Source organism: Calypte anna, chromosome 2 (assembly GCF_003957555.1).
Source record: "Calypte anna isolate BGI_N300 chromosome 2, bCalAnn1_v1.p, whole genome shotgun sequence".
Taxonomy (NCBI): domain Eukaryota; kingdom Metazoa; phylum Chordata; class Aves; order Apodiformes; family Trochilidae; genus Calypte; species Calypte anna.
Window position 1 is genome coordinate 137,431,412 of NC_044245.1, and position 20,657 is coordinate 137,452,068.

The window sequence follows — 20,657 nt, forward strand, 5'->3', positions numbered from 1 at the left end:
GCTTAGTAATAGAGAAACAGTTCATAACACTGCTGACTGCCTATGTGTAACTAAGTAAGAGAAGGTGCTCTATCATATGAACATAAAAGCCATTAAGAGTAAACTTTTATTTGAACAGAACCACATACATTTTTAAAATTACATTACAGAAAGGCTTTTAAAAATGTGAAGGAAAGAAAGAGAAGCTTTTAAATAAAACAGGTTCTTTTTACACAACTTAGAAAAGCAACTTTACAAAGGCCTAAAAAGGAGAGGGTTTCTCCCACCTCCCTTGAATCTTTCCAGCAATTATAAATCTTTATTGCACAGGCCATAAATGCTAGTAACAACAGGAAGAAAAATGCTTTTGAACTATTTGGCAACATTCACCTTCAGGAATTCAAAGCAGCAAAACTTTATTTTATATTTTCAAAAAGGCTTTAAGTGACTTTCATGTTTGTTAAAGGTACCAATATGGTGAAACACTTTACAAACAGAACACATTCATGCAGGCATCAGCAACACCAGTTTCATAAAAGTCAGAAAGATGGTGTTACCAGAACTTATCTGAGTGGAGAGTGCAATTCATCCAGTTTTCAGACCAACTTTTTCAGTGTAGGCGTTTACATCCAGGCATAGAGAGTGGGAATTGATCTCACCCAAGTTTTAGTTGTCTGCCATGTAGAAAAATAGAGCTGGCAGACACCTGAGCTTCTGTAATAATCGATGGAGAGCAACAGGCACAATCCATCTGATGTGTCTGAGGTGTGACTGGTGCATCTGAAATACAGAGGATGGGTAGCTACTCCTTCACTAGTAGGACAGAATTAGAGTCTGTGGAAGGCAGCAGATATTCAGCTGATGCCATGCCAAATTAGGCTTTGCCACTTTTGGTACCACTGAAGCTGAGAGTAATTATATTCTAATTGGTAAAAATATCTTGTGTCCAACTTGTTTCATGACAAACTGAGATACTCAACAGATACTTAACAAACAAGGCAGGGAAGTGCTCTTCCTAATGCAGCAATAATGGGTGGCCAAGGGGATGGGACCACAGGGAAGAGCCAAGGATCTGGGCTCTGCCTAACCAGCTACCATCAGAGTCAGAGTACTGAGACAGAGAGCTACTGGATCTGATCAAGAATGGCATTTCTTATCTTCATATTTCCAAAACTCTACCCATTCAGTCTGACCATAAAGGTGTTAGCTGATGAAGACAGTTCATCAGTCAAAATTGCTATGTACTTTCTAAGCAGTCAGAAGTATAGTTAGAGCTCTGATTTGTTCAATTCTCCCAAAAAATAACTACCAACCCTAATTTTATTCTATGTCTGATTTCTGGAAAAATCTCATTAGGAATGACAAATATGCTACATTGTAAATAGCATCATCATACAATATGGAGACTTGATTTATTTAATTTCTGTGTGAAAGACTGCACCTATTCCTGGAATCTCTTTTACCAGCCTGCTCTTTTCAGCTGGGGGAAAACAAGTGATTTCTCCTGGCACTGATCACAAACAGCTGCTGTGAAATCGCAGCCTCTTTCCTATTTAGTTGAAAGTCTTTCATGACTGGCTGCAGCACAAACAGCAGTATTTTTTTTTTATTAAACCTTGAGCAAAATTGTTTTTTCTCTTTCCAATTTACCCATGAGTGGGGAAATACATAGATAGGTATGTGTGTGTGTGTGTATATGTATGTAATATCTATTCATCAAACATGTAAGACATTAGCTCAGAAGGATTAAACTTTCCAGACCAAATTTTCCAGTAGACTGACTTCTGAGAAATTTGAAAAGTAAGAATGAAAAAAAAATCAACATTCATAAAATAAGAAAACCAGACAACTGCACTCATGTCCTTGCAATCATACAAAACAACTAACAGTACATTCTTAGTAGACTGAGTTGCAATATAATTTATAGAAACATATAAAAATGCAAGCACATCATAATATTATACAGCTAAAGTTTTACTGCAGAAGTTCATAAATACAAATTTCATAGCTGCATACATGTTTCCTTATTCGTACTCCAAACTAATACACTGAGCATACTGAAGGACAATTCTGTGCTAAACCTATCCAGAGTGCATTACAATGTATTGTCCAGTGTATTTAAACTTATTTTACCTGTCAGCTGAATCACTTGGTTATTTGATATTAATATATATTAGCATCACAGCAATAGCTAAAATGTAACTAACAGAACCACAGTCATTCAATGGTCTATCAGGGACCATTGATTGTGATGCAAACCATATTCTTCAGGTTAGAAACCAGCCACATGAAATTCAAATAACTGATGCCAGAGATGGAATTTGATATTTATCATCACCGATGCATGCATTTTAACATTTTTATCTGTGCTCAGATACACACTCCACATACGATATTCTGCCTCAGCTAAAACAAATAAAAACTATACAGAACCCCTCAGTGCATAATTGTAACCTCAAAAAATTGATTTTCTGAAATCTTAATGATGACTAAAGTCTGAAAAACCTCTCAGAAACAACCACAGCTTCTGACTCCAAAGCCTACGTCCTGTCTAAGTGCTGAAAATGTCTTTGAGTGCGGTCTGGAAAAACACAACAAAGACTGCTCTTTTGTAGTCTAATGGATAGTACCAAAATTGTTTCACAGTCTTGGAAGATCAGTGTTAAGTACCAGTGTTATGAATCCTACTGAACATCAAAATAGGGCATCCAATGAAAAAGAGTAAAAGGGATCTTGATATTCAGTGAAAATAAAACAATATTGAGAAGAAGGCTGAGATTTCTTTACCTGTTATCAGGCAATTTAGCATGTTGTGTCTTGGTTCATAGGTTTTTCTGCTATGATAAGGGATAAACCACTACTTTTGGGCAATTTCTGTGTTTCTGTGCTACACTTTGTGTTCAACTCACAAGGTCTCACAGAGATTTTTAAGTATAGCCAGAGCACAGAGCAAAAAAAATCAGATGGGAATTAAGTTTGCCGAAGCTCTTCTGAAATATCAAGTGTTTTTTCTGTGTCTTGGACAGATGCCATGTATGCAGCATATGCAAGAAACATTTGCATAGAAATTTGTGCTATAGGAAGAAAAGCCCTTTTTGACAAGCTGGAGGCTTCAGGGTTAGGGAAATGAAAAAGGTGAGATCAAGGCAATGAAAACAAAAGAAACGGGTGCCTGGTAAGAGGACAGTCAGCATTTCAAGTGCTGCACACCTCTGAACCCCATCACAGGGACATGAAACTGAGATTCCTCAACTGTTACACACTTCCCCCACCAGCTGCTTGGGAAGGCAAACACACTGCCTAACTGGGGTGCTCACAGAGGCAACATCTGCTGGTTTTTGCAGACAATAAAAAGTCTATTTCTGGTGGAAGGAACTCATGATTCCTTGGGTGCCAAAACCTTTAGTCCAGAATGTACCCAGGAAAGAATATAACACATCCTGGAAGTGAAAGAGGATGACCCTCAATCACAAACCTCAGCTATTCTGATTTCTTTGCAGAGATGACAAAGAAATATGCTGATCTCAAACAACAGTTCTTCAAGGGACATGAAGGATAGTAGGCACCAGCAGTTCAGGTACCACACTATCTCTGAAGCCTACACAGCAGGAGGATGGCAAGCTGCAATTGTCTTCTCCTTCCAGTTCTGCACTTTGCAAGGTCCCACATTCTCAAATTTTCTGACCACTCAAACCAGTTTTTAGGCAAGTGTGTAACTCTCAATAATTCATGCTATGCACCAGAGCCACCCCTCCAGGCAAGATCTTAATACATGGTAGTTCAGAAGATGGGACTAAGTCTAGCACTTGAAGGCTCTGATTATGGAAAATGCCAACGAGGCTCAGTGATACAAACTGGAACAGCAATACTTGGGTTCCTCCTAGCTTCAACATTCACAAGGAAGAAGCAGATAAGGTAAACAGGAACTACCATCATATACCTGACACCTGGGAGGGTTCAGTGACAAACAGCTCAAATTTTGGTCAAGCCTGCCTTTACTCTGGTACTAAGAGGCTGACAATGCTGTAAAAATGCTTCTAGTATGTTTCAGCAAGGAGAGTTTCAGGGTCCTAGTTCATGATTGTTTCTTCAACTTTCCTCAGAAGATGACATGCATTTCTGGAGGCCCTTTAGTTCCATTTCTGGAAGAGTACAGTGCCAGAGTACCATAATAGGTTTTGAATGGGACTATTCTGAAAATAGAAGGAAGCAAAAAAAACAAACCCTGGTCTTACTGTTGTTATCATTGGGCACATATGCTGTTCAATAGCTGAGCACAAGTGTAGCATGAGCAGAAAACTTACTGAAGAAATAATATCAATAGCTGCAATGATTTTCAATGAAGCATAAAGCCTTATTCTAACACATTCTGCTAGGGGAAAATTTTTTTGAAGAAAACTTGGCATTCCATGGCCTGGCAGTACTTTTCCCTATATAAGATTCACAGAGGAGCTTAGGAGGGGTCCCAGCATTATCTTAAATGCAGTTGTCCTTTAATCCAAATCCAAAAATGTTTCTTAAACTCAGCCCTATTAGAAGACTGCTTGCTGTCTATGGATACTTTGCTCAGAATCACCCATATCACATAGCACTGTTCTACTAGTTTGAGGACAGTCCTATGCTAGCTAAAAGAAGGACTTGCATTGAAAAATCTCAAAATAACTTCTTTGTGTAGTTATGTAAGGCTTTTTCAAAAAAATGATCTTTCAACTCAGGCTTACAGTGTTAACAGTACAATAATGGTGTTTCCAACAGTGTGCAGATCTCCCCAAAAGACACTGGAAGATATTTTTTCAAATCAGTTCCTCAACATCACTAAGACTGGGAAAAAAGCACAGATCAGTAGTTGAGCCTGTGCCCTTCTTTCTTGGTGGAGGTTGGAAAGCATTTCTACTGATAATAGCCTTGATCAGGCAGTCCTTACTCCAAAGAAGTCTCCCTAAAAAAACTCAAGACAAGTCTTCAAATACAAAATCACATACTATTCTGGCTTTAAGATCCCCAGAACAGACAGGATTGTGTATCCTGAATGAAGAAGAATGAAAAAGTCTAAAGCCATCTCCTCAAACAGGAGTAGAAAAGAATTCTAGTTCTCTACTGAGTTTTTAAAATGAGGTTAACTTTCTCTCCAGACAACAGAATCCAAAAACACTTAAAATATCTGGTAAGTATTACATAATGCATTTTAAAAACTTTTCCTGTTCACTGCAGCTTCAAACGGGTTATGAACTACATCAGTGGAAGTCTTTTTGCTGACATTAATGGGCTCTGAGTTAGGACCTTATTGCTTGAAACTCAGCTTGTGTGCAAAATTAATCCAGAAAGGGGTTTTAATGGATCCTTTCACTTATCAATCTCCTGAGCTGTGCACTGAGAGACACAGGGCTTTTCCCCCCTCTCTTTTGGAGGACATTTTTGAGGACAGCAAAGCACAGTGTAGCAACAGCTACACTGTGACCTGCATTTTGCAACTGGAATTTCCAAAAGGCAGAAAATGCTGGCATGCAAGTGTGTTACTTTTCAGAGAAAAAAAGTCCTCCAAACCAGAAAAGCACTTAGGAAAATTTACTCTAGTAAAAAACTGGATTAGGAATGTATAAACCATAATATGAATACAAGCGGACACAGTTAAAGGAAACTGGGCAAAGGGACAGAACCAGTCTGGAAAACAGCTGACATGCACACAGCTTTACAGCCTCCACTGACAGTAGCTGAGAAATTAGATTTTATCCTTAGTACTTGCAAACAATCATTTTCAACAGACACATACTCCATCTTGGTGTAAATGAGGCAATAAAGGACAGGAATACTGCAGGCATCCCATCACTCACTGCCCTCCTCTTCTGGGATCGTATGATTAGCACAGCACGGATGCACAGAGGACTCCTGTGTGGACTGCTGTGCTGCCCTGTAGCTTCAGCCCTACTTAAGAAGACTGAAGTGGAGCTGAAGAGCAGTGCAATGACCAGTGTGTTATTGTGGGGGAAGACCACACGAGCTGCAGACTGCCATCTTTTTGTGTGCTTGTGCCAGTTTGCATAAAGCATATGATGACAGACCAAGTAACAGTACTCTCTCCACATGGTTTCTGAAGAAACCTATCTGGACTGTGGTGACCAACTGACCCAAATTTACAGCTAGTGGGTCCTCATTGTCCCATATCAATAAAATCCCAATTTCTGTAAGCAGGCCTAAAACTGTAAGGGTTGGTGACCAAACTCTGCAGTCTGGCAGACTATCCAGCACCACCAGATGCAGGGGAAGAGACAAACAAGCCAACACTGACCAAATGGATGTAGGACTAATAGATGAAAGGATAAAGGGACAATGATCAGTTCTAAACCTCTGGGGAAGACCCTGGTGCTTCAGCATGTGCACTGCCTTTGATGTGACACGAGATGAGGTGAGGTCATACTCACAGATCATGGCAAAATGAAGGAGCTGTAAAGCTCCTCATCTCAATCCACACAACACCAAGCCTGAAGGAACAATTCAGTCGAGATATTGGCTCTTTCAGATAAAATGCAGCTTACACAACTAACCAGAGAGTTCTCCCCCAAACACGTAAGCAAGGCTTTATCAGGAACATAATGGTCATGTGTGAAGGACATTTTGTTAAAAATACACTGCATGTACACAAGAACTCTGTTTCTTTCATATGATGTGACATATAACAAGCACTAAATCAAAATATCACAGAGGTATGCAGCTTATGCTATCTCACTGAACTACCAGACAACATCTAACACTGAGAAAGTATTGCAGATGTCTAAATGTTGCTTTAAACTATTACCACAATGACTGCTTTTCTTCCATGTTACCACAGCTGTTAAAAAGCCTTAACAGACAGCTAATAACATAAGTTGTTATAAATCATCTTAACCTCATTTGGAAAATATGTACAAGCTTTTTTGTTACTCCATCTTCCCTATCTGCCAATCAAGAACTTCATATTGTGCTCAGTTTTGTGGCTTTTTTAGTATCATAAATTAGAAGCCAATAAAATTATTCCAACATGAAAAAGGAATCAGCCATCTGCAAAAAGCTGAATCTAACAGGTAATTCTCCACTGATAGCTCTTACCATAAAACAGGTTACAGAGATTACTCTTTTATCTAACACTGAAAGTAAACAATCAATGCAAAATGTAAAATATCTGTAAAGACAGCATGTTCACTACTTGTATCCTTTATATGTAATTATTTTCATCTTGGTAAGCAGACAATTAAGTAAGACTACCATCAAGCTGTAGATGGAGCCTATTCATCATGCAAAACAGACAGCTGAACATCTCCATTTATGCATTATTCTACCTTTTGTTCCCACCTTGGAAAGCATGTGGAATCTATGAGACATTTTCACGCATCATTTCATGAGGGAGAATGTCAAGTCACCTTTTATGCCCTCAGGCAAACTTCTTCTACCTGAGCTCAATAACTGTCTGTATCAAAATTATTTTTCATACCTTGTGTAAGCAGCTGGAGGTTTCGGACTTCTTCTCTCACCTTCAGCTGAAGGACTTGCTGCAGAATGTGCTGTCGCAGGCTTTCCTGGGCAATGCCCATTCGTTCAAGCTTTTTGTCAGTAAGTCTCAGCAAAGCACGGCCTGGATACAAAAGGCAAAAAGAAAAATCACCCAAGATTTTCCATTAATGCAAAATTCTCTCTCTGACAGGATAATTTGCTACAGAAAAAAAATCTCATCCCTGAAATACCTCAGCCCAAGAAGTTACTGCTTCATTAGTTAGATATTTCCTTACTGTCAGAGATTTATGTTCTCTCCCCCCCTTTCTTTTGATTTTTTTGGTATTGTTTTGGTGCTTTGTGAGACATTTAAGCACATAAAATAGGTACCTTGTGCCATTTTAGACAATCAATTGCTGTTCCTAAGTGCCAGATGGTCTCCCACAGGCAGTATATACCCTAGAAGTCTACAAGTGGTCATGGTGCCTAAAGCCTCATCTCTTTTCAATTATCAACATTACTGTCAAGAAACCACTGATGAAAATGAATTTTACCAATTTAATCAATTTAAGATACAGTGATAATGAACACTGATGCAATTCAGGCATGCCCGTAGTTCCCATAGCACTGTTTCCCAGGAGGGCCCTGTACTTCATGGTTCACCTTTCCAATGCCTTCTCAACAGTAACCTATCATAGCAAAAGAGAAGAAAGAGCCAGAGATTTCCCTTCACACTATCAGCTGTAATTAAATCATTCCTGAAAAAACAATAAAAAAACCATTTGCCCAATTATAAGGAGCCTATGGTCTTTGCAGACAGTCATTCCAAGATTCATCTTTACCATTAGGTTAACGTTGAGCCACGGTCTCCATACCGACTGTAGATGTTTAAAAAATCAAACAATTCACACTCCCCAGATTCTGCTGGTGGAACTCTAACTCCATCTTTTGGGCATTAATATGCTATAAGTAAAAGGAGGAAAGCAACACAGTGGCTGAGGAAGTACTTGGACCAAACAGAACCAAAGCATCAAACAGAGCTTTTCATTAGGAATAAAACCAAAACTTCCTTTTCTTTGGTCTTTACCTCTGCTGTGAGCTAGCAGTGCAGTACCCTGCAGCCCTCTACTGACCCTTGATTCCCAGTGAGGTGATTAATTAATTCCCTTTTTTCTACATTTGATTCATGATTCTATATATAATATATCTTATGTATATATAATACATCATGATTCTACATTTGCTATTGAAAGGTACCCTGGCCAACACCGGCCAATCACACTGGACCTCCAGTGATACCATCTTGGTAAATTGCACGTTTGGCTCACAGACTCAACTCTTCACCTCCTTGAGTTCTGACCGTAAGAACTTTTTAATTATTAAAAATCTCATTTTTGATTTCTCAGCCTTTTTTTGTGAAACCAAAAGATGACAGCAAAGAGCAAGTTACTCCCTGTGCAACACAGCAGCCCCTGTGCTACCATTACTGTGGATTTCAGATGAATGGGACAATTTAGCTCATCGTGAAGTGTTACTCAACACAGTAAGATATGGTCCCTACCCAATCTCTTTCTTTACAAAACAGCAGTGAGTACCAAATTGTTATGATTATTTTAATTTAAGAATGTAAGATAAATGACATGAATTTAAAGGGGTGCACAGTATTTGTCTCAAACCAAGCAACATATACCATTGACTAGTTGCTAGAATGTCCTTACAAGCAGTTCTGTGAAGTGGTTAATGGGATCTTGATAAAACACAAGGCAAAATACTGGGATATTAGCTGTTCACAAAGCAAGATGTTATTAATCAGATAAAAAATGACAGGGTTAATATATTTTCTGCCCTTCAACATCTCCCAAGCACTACATGCTATGGAGGATGACCTTTTGATTATGAAAACATTTTTTGAAATCAAAACCAAGAGGAATCCTATGGGTTAATGTAATAACAAAATGTGGAAATTAGTCTCTTACAGATCAGTGCCAGCTGTCCAATGCCCCAGGTGATACAGTCAGTAATAATGACTTCAATTTTTATATCGTCTTATCACACTAAACCATCTTAAAGCAATTTATAAAGGATGTACAGCAGTCCATGACCATGGTCTGTAATGTTAATCTAGCCACTGAAGGCAAACAAAAAATAAACAAGTCATCAGATAAAGAGCACCAACACACATGTCATCTTAGTGCAGGGAGTCAGCAGCAGTAACATGAAAGGACAGACAGAGGCCATGCATGTCACCCAGTGCCCTCTACCTCTTTTTGGCCGTGGATACAGTCATTACTCTATACTTCCTCTGGGCAACTCATTATTTCATATTCAAATTGGATTTGTACCCCAGATACTGTGTTTGGAAGTTAAGTGTGCACAAAACAGCTTGTTGAGGCAGGAATGAGGTGAGAAGGCAAACATCTAAATGGGACATTTCAAGAATGCAGTAAGTGACATGAACTCAGAAAATTCAGTCCTCCCCATACTTTCTTCCCCCTCAACACTCAGAACAACAATATCCAAGTAAAAAATGGAATAATTTTTTTCCTTCTAGTACCAAGTCATGCCTTTGCAAAGATATCACTAATTCCTGGATCAATCACCAAAGCTAATTAGTTACTAAGGCCGAGGTCCTTACAATCTGCTAATGATTTTGGATGCTTTGCTGTCTTCCTTCTTATATTGTACACATCTGAAAGAATTATCATTTGGTACTAAGAACTTTGTAAGGGTTATTGAACATTGAAAACAGTTGTTCGGAAACATTCAAAACCTGACTACTAAGGTCCTGAGCAACCTGCTGCAGTTGTCGCTGCTTTAAGTAGGGGATTGGACTGGAGAGCCACCAGAGGTGCCTTCCAACATCAGGTGTTCTGAGATGCTGTGAAACAACCTGCATGAAGGAACTCAAGACAGGGAGGTTGTGGAGTCTCCTTCACTGGAGACATTCAAAACCCGCTTGGACACGTTCCTGCGCGATGTACTCTAGGTGGCCCTGCTCTGGCAGGGGGGGTTGGACTAGATGATCTTTCGAGGTCCCTTCCAACCCCTAGGATTCTATGATTCTATGATTCTATGATTCTTTGGAAAAGAGAAGATTAAAAACGGAGGTGAATAAGCATACACAAAAGGTGGTCATTTTGGCAAGCATCATGGCTAAAAAGAGCTACACAATAAAAATTGAGAATGGATTTTTAATTTTCAGAGTGTTGGGTAGAATATATTTATATTAGATATATTGATATATCTAAGAGTGTAAACTGATCTTTGCTAGGATACGGGTAAAGGAACTTTACCTACATCTCATGAAAATTGCCTTAACACTACAGAACTGCTGCTGCCTCTTAGATATAGTAGCTACATGCATAAATGGGACAGGGAGACTTTTTTCAAAAGCACCTTGACCAACAGAAGCATAAAGACTGCAGTCACAAACACCTAGGCCTTGGCTCTAGATAATGGCAAGGCTGGAAACCAATACTTGAAAAGAAAAAAAACCAAAATACTACCATAGATTCCTTAGCATCTGTATGCATTGTTTAGCACCTCAATCCCAGCCCTCTCATACACAGGACAGATCATCCGTGGAACGTTCTGAGACACCTCGAGGGCAGATACAGAATAGAAAATACTTTCCTGCTTAATAATGGATTGATGGTCTAATTTTTTCTAATGTGACTTAGCTGCTGTATATCTCATTTGATCAAACTGGGATTAGATGAAGATTTGAACAGAGGGAGAAACATTGCATGCCACAGAACATTAATATGAGTATAAGCATTGGTCCAATGAGGTTGGCATTGGCCCTAGAGCTAGGAATGTGGCACAGGCTGCTGTACCTAATCAGAAATGCTCACACCTCCTTGCACGATGAGAGCCTAGTGCTCTTCTCCCTGAGTCCATGAACCAACTCCCAGTTCACAGACATCCAGAGGGGCACCGTGAGAGAAGCCTTGAAAGCTCACTAGCAATGAAGATGAATTACTAGCTAAGGAAAAACTTATCATATGTGTATAAAAAAACCTAAAGAAATACAGGAAAATGGGAGATGATAGTAAGAGGATGGGCTCACAGAAAACCCTGAAAAAAAACTATAGCTAATTTAAAGTTGATGAACATTTTAAAGCACTGGTGGGAGCAAATGATGTGTGGGAAATATGGCCAAGAAAGGTCATCTTGTCTCCTCAGTAAAATAGGAGAGGTATGCCTGGATATCAAGACAAGATACTCAGTTTACTCACCATGAGGCAGAGAATCTAGGAAAGAAAGAACAGGGCAGAGAACACCAGGAGATTAAAAACTGCCCTTGTGCCAGACCAGCAGCTCACCCAGCCCTGTATTCAGACTGGCAGCAGGAGACAGATTTTGGGACAGCTACTGGAAGGGCTACTTTCTGAAATAATTTCCTTTGCATGGTGCAAAGGAACTGATACACTAGGGTTATTGGAGAGTATGGCATTTTGAGCACCTACTGGATGTCCACAAATGTGGACCTGATGTCCATAAATTTGTCTTTTTGACTTCCTAATACTGTCTGCCTCTGCAAATTCCAGAAGCCCACTGCCCATTTTTGTCTGTTTTCATTGATTTCTTACTAATTACTTCAAGTGTTCTCTAGTTATAACTTTGCATTATTTGGTTAACAGTTCAACATTCAGCTTATCTGTTGCTTCCATGATCTGCAAACTTTAATCATATGCCTTTTGATCATATTTCTGGATGGATTCAGTTTACAAACCTAGAAAAAGAGGAACATGGGATTCACTAAACCCCTAAATTACATAAGATGAAAGCTATTTCAATTTTATACTTAAACACTATAAACACCAGTTCAAATTGTTGTTACAACAGGATATTCTTATTTAATTGATAATAATGTGCTTCACTAGTTTTGGGGCAGAATAAATTCAAACATACTGCTTCTGCATTTACCTCTTTAGTTCCAGAAACACATTCATAATTCTACTTCATTGGGTTTTTCTACTTGAAGTAGTCTGATCACAGCTCTCCTCTGCTTATATAGACTGATGGTTGGGTTTTCTCTTGTTGTTTAAAAACAAGCCTCCTAGGACTTACAATTAAGAAATTTCTATGCCAGAGACACAGACATTAATATCATTGTTCAGGTGCTGGTGAGACACAAGTATAACATTCTCATCATGTACTCAGGAAAGAAGAATTCAAACAAGGACAGGCAGAGTAGATTCACATACTACTTCATAGTAAGGAGTGATGAAATAAGGACAGGAGGCCAGACAAATAAGTTACCTATAGAATGAAAATGGCCTCATGATGGCAGTGGAGGGAGAGGAACAGCAGGGAACGGAACTAAGGAGCTAAGCTGCAAAAAGAACAAATGGACATGAATACAATTGAGGACACTAGGTTCAGAAACTTCTTTTGAAAGAATAAACACAAACCAGAAATCAATCAAATTTTCACACCAAACTTGATATGACTTATGAGGTTCTTCTTAATAACCCATTGGATCTTCTACAGTCCTAGATTTTCTGCCTACCACATGAGAACATAAGAGCACGGCTCTCCTTCTCTTGCCAGCCTCATCATTGACATCAACAAGACACATCAACCACTTTGTCATCAATGCCTTATGGCAAATCTACAGCTCTGCTTGCAAAAGCAGCTAGATCTGGCTTGTCTTACCAATAATTTTAGGCTGAAGACTGGTACTGACTCTTAGTAAACTGCAGCTTGTGTTACCACCCTCTTTGTCCCACTTCAGTTACCCATTATCTTGCTAATTAGGGAAGAATCACTTCCTTCAAAAGTAAGAAAGAATGGATTAATTTTTCAGTAGACTCATCACAGCAGCAAACGTGCTATTGATCTACCTATTAGCATAAGAGCAGCTGCCACCATAGGCAAAGAATTAGCTCTCAAAATATTGGTAGCTGCCAGGTACTTCTGACACAATGAACAACTCCCAGCTGTGGGGCCACATAGGAGACACGAGGGACAACGGTGCAGAAAAAAAGCAGATTTTCTAATGATGAGGACCTTGATGAGTATCAGAGATCTCCAGCTGAGGGAATTCTTCAACGTCAGAGTCAGCATATTTGTGCTTTCTCATTCTGTTAATAAATGCAGCAAAACCCTGTGGAGCTGTAGAGATTACCTTCTGGTAAGTCACAGGAATGAGAGGCCCATAAGTGTGGCTTCAGTAGAGGTGCAGGAAAGCACAGAAAGGCATTTGCAACAATGATTTTCTGGCTCTTACTCATTATCTGCTGGATCTGGATGAGGCCAGCTCTACAGGAAATTTTTTCAAAGAAAACACTGTCATACTGGTCAATTACTGTCTGATCGAACTCAGCAATGTAAAAAAAGGTACTTTCTGAGTATTACCTGTACCCTTTGTCTTCACATTTTTCCAGTATATAGCTCTGACAAGAGGAAGTGATGACTATTGTTATTGCTACCAATAAATCTACAATAAAATCTGTTTATTTCCATAAATATCCTTTCCTGCATCTTTCTGCCCTCCACATTTCTGAACTGCAAGCATGAAAAGGATATGAGAGAAAAGTAATTCAATACAATCTTAGCTGTGTTTTCAAATACAAAACTAGCAACAATCAAGACATGACTTTGTTTCTAAATCTGTCAGTTTCTGACAAGCTTAAAGTGGTCAGTAATATATCTGTGAGGCAATTTAATTCAATTTACTTAGTTTGGCATAACTTCCTCTCACCTCAGCACAGTCTGTACCAATTCCCTCTATATTTTATCAAGTAACACTTTGATTTTCTATTCTCTTAATCCTGTCAGAGTCTTTTGAGCTATGTATTCCTGCTCCACAATGGCCTCCAAAAATACACCAAGTTAGGAAATGTTTTTGTTGCACTTGGATTTTCCTGGCTCTTTCTTCCCAAAGACCTCTCCCAACAAGCTACCTCCAGATACCACTATCTTTGGGGGTCCTATGCCCTACTACAGAGGCTCAAGCACGTCCATCTGCCTAGTTATAACAATCTTAGATTTAAGCTATTGAAAGAAAATATAATACCTACAGTAATGGTGAAGTCATATAAAAATACCAAAAGACTGTGAGTTAACAGAGTATAGGTCTTGAATATTCAGTTTAGGGACTGCATTTTCAAACTACCCTTCCTCCCAAGTAGGCACTTTTGTCCAACCAGGCAGCTCAAGAGAGTCCATGTGTCTTGAAAAGTCATGCAAAAGACAAAAATGCTCTCCAGAAGTGAGAGAACCTCCTGAATCCCAATTCCTCCTATAAGTAAGGCAAGCAATTCCTGCTTCTTGACTCATCCACACAATAAGAGATTTCAAGAAAGTACTTAATTGTTGCCTTTAAGTGTGTGGGAGCACCACACACTCTTACAAATAACAGCCTAAGTTATCAAATTCGGAAATAATTGCTCTAGTGTCTAATGATTTCCAAATGTATTCCAAAATAACTTTATTCTGAAACAGTATTAGTTCTACATAAAGAAGGGAAGGAGTTAATGAGAAATTGTGCACCGTGATTACTGGAAGTGGTTCAGTAAGTGATTTACTGTACTGATGGGAACTACATTGATTCCTTACAAGTCTTGAGTAAAAGACTGCTAGACTGTCCTGTTTTTCAGCTGAACGTATTCAGGACCTGATGATTTTAATAGGAGGAAATAGCAATAACCTGAATTCCCCTCTGAAATATAAATTCAGGCACAAATCAAATTACACCACTTTTCAAATGTACTGTAAAATGTGAGACAACCATTTTTAGTGCTCTCAGGAAGGACCTGATAGGACCCACAAAGTAAATTGAGAATAAATGTAAACTTCAGCAGGCAGTCTATAAATCCACATTGTTTGTTATATATACATTTGCCAACATACTTCCTGACCATACAAATATATTATTCACAGCTATATATAAACATATAAAATAATGAACTTTTATTATATTGCACATCATATTTTTAAAGAAACAAAGTCGAGGACTATTGTTACTGGTATCTGTGTGCTAGATTTATGATCCCCCTATTCAAATAAAAAAACTCAAGGTCTTTTTTTGTTTGTGATGGAGTGAGTGAATCTGTCAACACCTTTGATTTCGTCCACCATCAGCAGGGCACACTGTTCTTCAATTTCTAGTTAACCTGATGTCGCTCAGTGTGCAACTCATTAAGTATTACATATCCCATTTATTAATTAGAAGAAAAATCACATTAGATCATGCCTGCTGGCAAAACTCCTGTTAATTTATTCAGGAGTAAACACACAGTCATGTATTATAATGCACAGCATCTACACAGAACAGATTAGAAAAGGGAAAGCCAATTTGGAAAGCATTAGAATCGACTGGACTCTTTACAGCAAACTCCAACACAAGCCCTTCCTGCAACTCCTAATGGTGGACCTAACAAAACATATAAAAACCTTTTTCTTCCAGAAAAAAGGATCATTTCTTACCACATAAAAAATAACCACACATACACATCACACAAAACCACCAACATTCATTCTTGAAGTGCCCAACCCAAACGGATCCTTGAAACCACACTGAAGACCATCTTTTTGAATTTTCCAAAGCAAAAGGAGTTGTGCAGCTCAGCCTGGGTATTGAACTGCTGTGTACATGCAGCCCAGGGGCAAGCCTCCTGACGTACACTTGTGAATCCAAAAAAAAGCCACTATTTAATTGAGGAAAAACACCTGCTCCTACAACAGACAAATGTACCCACTGACCTCTACGAACTGCACTATTTTGAAACACTTGCATGGCTGGAGACCAGGCTCTTGGAGCCTGCTTCCCCCCAAGAGACAGAAATTGTCAGTAAATATTGCTGCTTGCGATACGTCACAAAATAGCACATGGAGGACACTGCTCTTCAGTATGCAACATATGGAAGGATGAGGAAAGACAAACTATTTATATGCAATCTCTTCCATGTTTTTGTAATGCCTCAGAAGGCAATCTTGTAGACTGCCTCACTTACTCTGTGGTGCTGAGGAAAGCTCTATCTTCTTTGTGATTATTCTAAACACTACACAGTTCTCAGGCAAAAAACAACATAAAGAAACAGTATTTGGAACATGTTTAATTCATTTTTTGAGTTTCTTTGAATGCCAAACTTGTGGGAAGCAAGAAGGACCTATGTAATGTGACCAGACAGCTTACTGTATTGCATTACTGTATTGCATTTCCCCCAGTTCAGGAAGGATATCGAGGTTCTGGAGCAGGTCCAAAGGAGGGCAACCAGGCTGGTGAAGGGACTCGAGCATAGACCCTACGAGGAGAGGCTGAGAGAACTGGGGTTGTTCAGCCTAAAGAAGAGGCGGCTCAGGGGAGACCTCATCGCTCTCTACAACTACCTGAAAGGAGGCTGTAGCCAGGTGGGGGTTGGGCTCTTTTACCAAACAACTTTCAACAAGACAAGAGGGCATGGACTTAAGTTGTGCCAGGGGAAGTTTAGGTTAGATATTAGAAAGAATTTCTTTACGGAAAGAGTGATCCGTCATTGGAATGGGCTGCCCAGGGAAGTGGTGGATTCTCCGTCCCTGGAGATATTTAAAAAAAGACTGGATGTGGTACTCAGTGCCATGGTCTAGCAACCGCAACGGTGGTTCAAGGGTTGGACTCGATGATCTCTGAGGTCCCTTCCAACCCAGCCGATTCTATGATTCTATGATTCTATGATTACAAAAGCTCTGTGGGCCATCACAGCATTCTAGCATATCAGAATTTGAGAACTTACATTTTCTAATAAATTTTTCCAATCATTGCTTTTTTAGAATAAAAACAGCAAAAATAAGATTTCATTAAATACTAAAATAAGCCTTCTTATTCTAATGCTGAGGGACACACAGTCTTACATTTCCCAATCTGTATCCCTGGTTCCCTCCTGCTCCTCATCGTAAAGTCCAAGCAGCTTTCAGTGATGCCTGTCCCAATTTTACCATACTTTTTTAAATAAAAAGTGAAATTGAAAAAGCTTTTCTGTTAATATTAATAATGCCAATTATTCATGTTAATAAAAACAGAAAATTAAAAGAAGCATTCTCCTAGGTTAAGCCCTGCTTCAACATTCCTAACAGGAAGAATCAGCCACATCTCTCCTGATGCACTTTTTGCTCCACCACTTCTCTTTGGGGTTTTTAACCAGAAGCCTAGCATCTGTCAGGATGCACACATCACCTTTGATGTGCTCTTAACTTACAGGTTTTGCTGCCCATTTTATAACCTAGGCGAAGATAATTTTCCTATTGTGAGTCACCTCTTCTCAATTATATGTACAGTCTTACAGATGCAGACACTATTCTGTTGCTACACTGCTGATGCAGTAGTACAAGTTTTGCAGAGCTCCTTTGCATTTCTCACAGCCTTTATTGCTGTAGCTGTGAGGAGAACCTGGACATATGGATTTTACATGGCTGGTCTGTTCCTCCTTTTTAATACTTCCATTCGACCTACAGAAGACCGTGGGACCACAATCATTTTGGATGAGAAATAAAACAGATACATAAACAATAACTTTCTATACATATTTTGTAAGCAACTGGTTCTATAACAGAATTCTGATTCCATCTAGTGAAATTCTGCCTCCTGTACCCCATGCATTTGACTCACTAAGATATCCAGCCATGCATGTAGAAGCAACAACAGTAACAATAATAATAATGTACAGGCACCTTAACAACAACAATAATAATAACAATCAACAACAACAACAACAATAATAATAATGTACAAGCACCTTACCAGGGAGTGCAGCCAGGCATTGCAGTTCAAAAGGAACATGCAGAACGGATTCCTGCTCTGGCTTTGGGTCTCACTCTCCCAAGCTAAAATAAAAGCTCATTTTCCCTACAAAGAGCGGAAAGACAGGAAAATGTTGTGTGACTTTCCTTATAAAAATAATTATTTTAGCTAGGAAAAAAGCAGCTCTCCCCAAAAGAGGGAGAAACCTCATCTCCAGACTCCCAGGTGAACATGACAAAGCCCAGCTCCTCCTGCAAGCCAGGGACCCCTTGGGCCATTAAGAAAGGCTGCACTGACCTTGCAGCAACACAGCCAGGAACCTGTATACAAGATGCAAAGGCACAAATATTGGTTCCAAGACCAGATACGGAGAACCCACTTCAGCCCTTGGAGGAGCATCCCAGTGGTGGGGTCACTCACCTCTCCCTTCTCTGCATGCCAGGAAAGGTGCTGAAATTATACATGATGAATCCTATGACATACAAGCAGCTCAGGCCACCTGTTTTGTATCAAAGACTCCCAAAATGATGGATGGAGAGAAGCAGTCACCTCACCTAGGGTAGGAGGCTGTAACCACAGTGGGGAGCTGATTTTCCATCACTGTCCCTTTCGGGACACTTTGGGTATGCATAAAGAAGCAACTCCAGACACCAAGGTAAATTCATGGCTAAAACAAAAAAATGAAAGAAGATGTTCATGCCCCTCCAGGCTTTTTCAGCAGCCACAGAAGGGACTGGTCTGGATGTCATGAACACATGACATTATCAACTTTAAGTCTTTTTGTTAAAGAGCCACTGAGTTGAACAAACACAAATTAACCAACAAAATCAGATTCAAGAAAAGCAACAACTGTGGCTACCAAATCTATTATAAACCCTATCCACAATTTGCATATAACAATATATAAAGAGGATGAAGACTGAAAACAATAATTCTAGAAATTTCTGATGTTAACACTGAAGACTAACTCTCTAAGAAGACCAAATGACACACAGTTTAAGCACAGTGCTTTTACATACAGAATATACATTAGATACCAGTGACACACCAGCTAAGTCTAAGGCCAGATCGTTTCCTGTTGCAACAAGTGACTATTCTGACAGGTTTAACAAAAATGCACCCACACATATTGGAGCTTAGAGAAAATCGTGTGCACAAAATCATTTTTCTGTTGCTTTACATCCAGAGAACAAAGAAAAGAAATACAGCATTTTCATCCCAGCAAAACTTTCCTCAGACACAAGAGTCTAGAGAACATTTTCTGAGTATTAACACAAAGTTAATCCTTAGTCAAGTACTAATTTGTTTATCTTTATCTCCATTCAACAGCTTGCACTCAGTCTTCAATACAAAATCCAAAACATTTTAAGGTAGGTTTCAAACAAAGTTTTGGTAGTGCGTGAAACACACTTTCTTGTTTCTAGATAATAAATGAACATTTAGGCTTAACACACTTTCCCGGGTTGTAGGCGCATGTCCTGTGAAGCTTCAGCAATTAACAATATTCACCTAGCAGATTTGAAGAGCAGCAATACAAACCCTAAAAGCAACAACAAATACGATGAGATTATTTACTTCATCTTCCAGTGTATAATTAAAATTCTGAAGCAAATATCTTGATCTGTAAATACTCCTTGCCCAATTAACTTATCTTCTGTAATGTTCTCTTTTGAGTCCTCTTTGGGATACATGTTGTATCTTGTTTTCCTCACCAGTGTTCTTCTGTTTTCTTCCCACTGGGACGAGTAATTTTCTGCAGGTGTCTCAGATGTAAACTAAGAAGATGAGTGGCAAGACACCTAGCAACCTGAACTACCCTCAAAATTGTTTGTTACTAGTGTACAGCACCAGCAGGATCACTCACTAGGAGCATCCAGACACTGGATTTCTCTAAAGGAGATGCTATGACTACCAAGGTTAGAAAGGCAGAAGGATGAGGGCTACTGAGCATGTAAAACATGGAGTTTTGCATCCTGGTGAAGTTCACCTGAAATGACAGAGTCTGAAAACATGGCTGTGGCTAGTTTCAAGAATGTTCATTCCATACTGCTGTCCATTCCAGTAAATTGACCTGTGGCACTACTGTTCAGGCACTGGAATTCAATTGTTGCTACCATCAAGTCACCCCAACAGTTCCTGGATTGATTCTGGACTGGGACACTTAATACCCTCCCCGAAACTCCCAGGTATGGTTCAAAAACAAAAGAAAATTGGGGGCTGTTCTCCATAGGGGGTATGAACACAGGCATCCTGTCCTGAAAAGTAAAAGCCCTTAGAAGCATAGCCATGAGCCAGCCTCAGTGACAACAGATGTTTGAGGAAACATCACTGACAACAACACGGAAACATTACAGAGCCACAAGTTCTATTGGCAAAACCCAACAAGCTCTACTAACACAGTACATCTGCTACATGCAGGCCTGTTTAATCTTAAAAAAAAGAGGGCTTAGAGTCATTATCTCTTCCTGAAAAGTAAAAGCATAAGCTG

The 20,657-nt window shown here is 39.3% G+C and overlaps 1 protein-coding gene across 3 annotated transcripts in view; it reads right to left on the reverse strand.

Annotated features, from left to right (window-relative positions):
* SAMD12 (sterile alpha motif domain containing 12) overlaps window positions 1-20,657 on the reverse strand; it is a 174,324-nt gene that overhangs the window by 83,022 nt on the left and 70,645 nt on the right. For all 3 annotated transcript variants that reach the window (XM_030445062.1, XM_030445061.1, XM_030445060.1), the window contains exon 4: window positions 7,445-7,585. In XM_030445062.1, the coding sequence (XP_030300922.1) occupies window positions 7,445-7,585 (141 nt within the window). The remainder of the gene's footprint in view (window positions 1-7,444; window positions 7,586-20,657) is intronic.